This window comes from Phytophthora infestans, genomic scaffold, assembly GCF_000142945.1.
Source record: "Phytophthora infestans T30-4 supercont1.2 genomic scaffold, whole genome shotgun sequence".
Lineage (NCBI taxonomy): Eukaryota > Oomycota > Peronosporomycetes > Peronosporales > Peronosporaceae > Phytophthora > Phytophthora infestans.
The window spans coordinates 1,293,006-1,295,625 of NW_003303757.1; the positions used below are offsets into that span (position 1 = coordinate 1,293,006).

Genomic DNA, 2,620 nt, shown 5'->3' on the forward strand with positions numbered 1-2,620 from the left:
ATGGATCCCAAGTTGCGTCAGGCGCGGCCTCTAACGCTTAAAAAAACATTTCACGATAGTACTTCGAAGTACATGTAGCTGCTAGAGTGTCCCTTTAGTACTACCTGCTATTGATATTTTAAAAAAATATTGAGCTATATACCTTTCAATCCACCGGTAATATTTTAATTCCGGTACGGTAGAAACCGATCGAAAACATCTGACGTCATGTTTTTCGTGTGGATGAACTTCTGCTCTTCAAGAAGCTTCAAACTTCAGCCTTGCGATCCTATTGCAATTGTACCAGCAGTGGCGTAATCATTCCGCCATTTGCCGGCTTGTGCGTACTTTAGTCTCCGAGGAACCTCGTGACCGCACGTTGACCATGCGCTTCCTCCGCCAGCTGCTGCCCGTCGCCGTGGCGGCTCTATTCGGGTCGTCGGTGGCGTCGGCATCAGAGCCTCGCTGCTTCCCCGAGAAGTTCATGTTTGGCTCGGCTACCGCTTCGTACCAGGTGGAGGGGGCCGTCAAGGAAGGCGGCCGCACTTCCAGTATCTGGGACGATTTCTGCCGTGAAAAACCCGGTATGAAATGTGCCAACGTGGCCGACGACTTCTACCACCGCTACAAGGACGACGTAAAGCTTATGGTCAAGACTGGCCTCGAGTCCTTCCGCTTCTCCGTTTCGTGGTCGCGTGCCATGAACTGGGACCCCGTCACACGTCGCATGAAGCCCAACGCTGAAGGTATCGCTTGGTACCACAACCTCATCGACGAGCTAAACGCTAATAGCATCGTACCGATCCTGACCATCTACCACTGGGACCTGCCCAGCGAATTGCAAACGGAGTTGGAGCCCAAGGGCTGGCTCAACTCGGAGATCGTCGACCACTTTCTTGAGTACTCGACTCTGCTCTTCAACGAGTACGGCAGCAAAGTTCAGCTCTGGACGACGTTCAACGAGCCTCTGTCTTTCGTTGGTGCAGGTTATGGCCTGGGGATGCACGCTCCCGGATACTCAGGCTCGGACACGCAGGCGTACACAGCCTCCCGGAACGTACTTCTGTCCCACGGTAAGGCCGTACAGAAGTTCCGCGAGCTCAAGACTAGCAGTGTTATCGGCGAAAACGCTCGCATCGGTATTGTGCTAGTGTCCAACTGGTACTACCCCTTGGACCCCAACAATGAGCGCGATGTTGCTGCTGCCAAGCGTGCGTTCGACTTCGATTTCGGCTGGTTCCTGAACCCCATCGTGAACGGCGACTACCCGGCTGTCATGCGCGAGCGTGCTGGTGACCGTCTTCCTAAGTTCACGGCAGAGGAGTCTGCTCTACTCAAGGGCTCGTACGACATCTTTATGATGAACCACTACGCGTCGCGTGCCATCACAGACTGTGACTCGGACCGCTCGAACACGCCGTGCTCGACCCTTTTAGCTGGTTACCCAGCGGACAAGGGAGTAGACGACAGCCACCTCATGCCTGGCACGCGTGCCGGCGTCCCGGATCGTTTCGGTAACAACTACTGCAAAATGTTCACCGGTTATCCGCCCGGATACCTCGATATGATGCGCTATCTGCACAAGCAAAACACCACGGTCGACATTCTACTGACGGAGAACGGATGGTGTGGAAACGATGACGTGGACAATTACGACCAATTGTGGTACTTTAAAGCGTTCGTTGAGCAGGTGCACAAGGCCGTCGTGGAGGAAAAGATCCCCGTCATTGGATATACAGCGTGGTCGTTCCTGGACAACTACGAGTGGGGCTCTTACGGCCCGCGGTTTGGCATGTACTACGTCAACTTTACGGAACAGACGGGATCTCCAAATTTCTACGAGCCCAAGCCTACGGACCTGGCTCGCATTCCTCGTCCGTCGGCTAGATGGCTCAACAAGGTGGCTACGACCAAGTGTCTGGATGGATGGAGTGACGTTAGCAACATCAAGGCTCATTCGACCTCGCACGAGAGCAAGACGTCGATCTTTGGAATTGTGTTCGGAATCGTCGCCCTCGTTGCGGTTGTGATTGGGATTGCTGTGGTGGTTGTGTATCGTCGTCGCCGTAGCGGCTACGAGCCTCTCTTGTCTCGCAATTAGGTGGCACCGCTATGAACTCGTCACGGCTGATGATAAACGAATGAAGCGTTAGAACCAGTATTCAAGTCGAGTTATCATTGATACTATAATATCAAAATTGAAAGGCAAAAACTTGCTTACTAAATACTGTAGTACTACAGTAGTACTTCAGTAGTACTATGTGTATGTAGTGTATAAAAGGCCTGCTTTTTTTGTTTTGGAATCGACTGGGAGAAGTTCCACCTGTACTCCTATCGACTACATGTATCACATCGATTCGATACGAGGCGTTCAGTACTACTACGTAGTAAATGTCCTGCTACTGCTGTCGTATCTTACGACTACTACGTACATGTAGTATTATTGTAGTGTTGGCACATAAATTAATATTTTCTCGGTGAAAGTCGCTGTCATACAGTACATGTAATTGAGATTGAGCTTCCGAGCTTCTTCGTTCGACACTTCCGTTTGGCGCAAACATGAAGAAGCGTAAGCACTGGGAATACAGTGCATGTACACGTACCATTAGGCAACCACTAGATATCACCGAACTTTACGTTT

The 2,620-nt window shown here is 51.3% G+C and overlaps 1 protein-coding gene across 1 annotated transcript; it reads left to right on the forward strand.

Moving 5' to 3' along the window:
- Positions 1-364: 364 nt before the first annotated feature.
- On the forward strand, positions 365-2,080 carry PITG_01395 (glycoside hydrolase, putative; the record flags this gene model as incomplete). The annotated part of the gene is made up of 1 exon (XM_002908017.1): positions 365-2,080. One exon carries the CDS (start codon positions 365-367, stop codon positions 2,078-2,080), a length of 1,716 nt encoding a protein of 571 aa, XP_002908063.1.
- Positions 2,081-2,620: the final 540 nt, after the last annotated feature.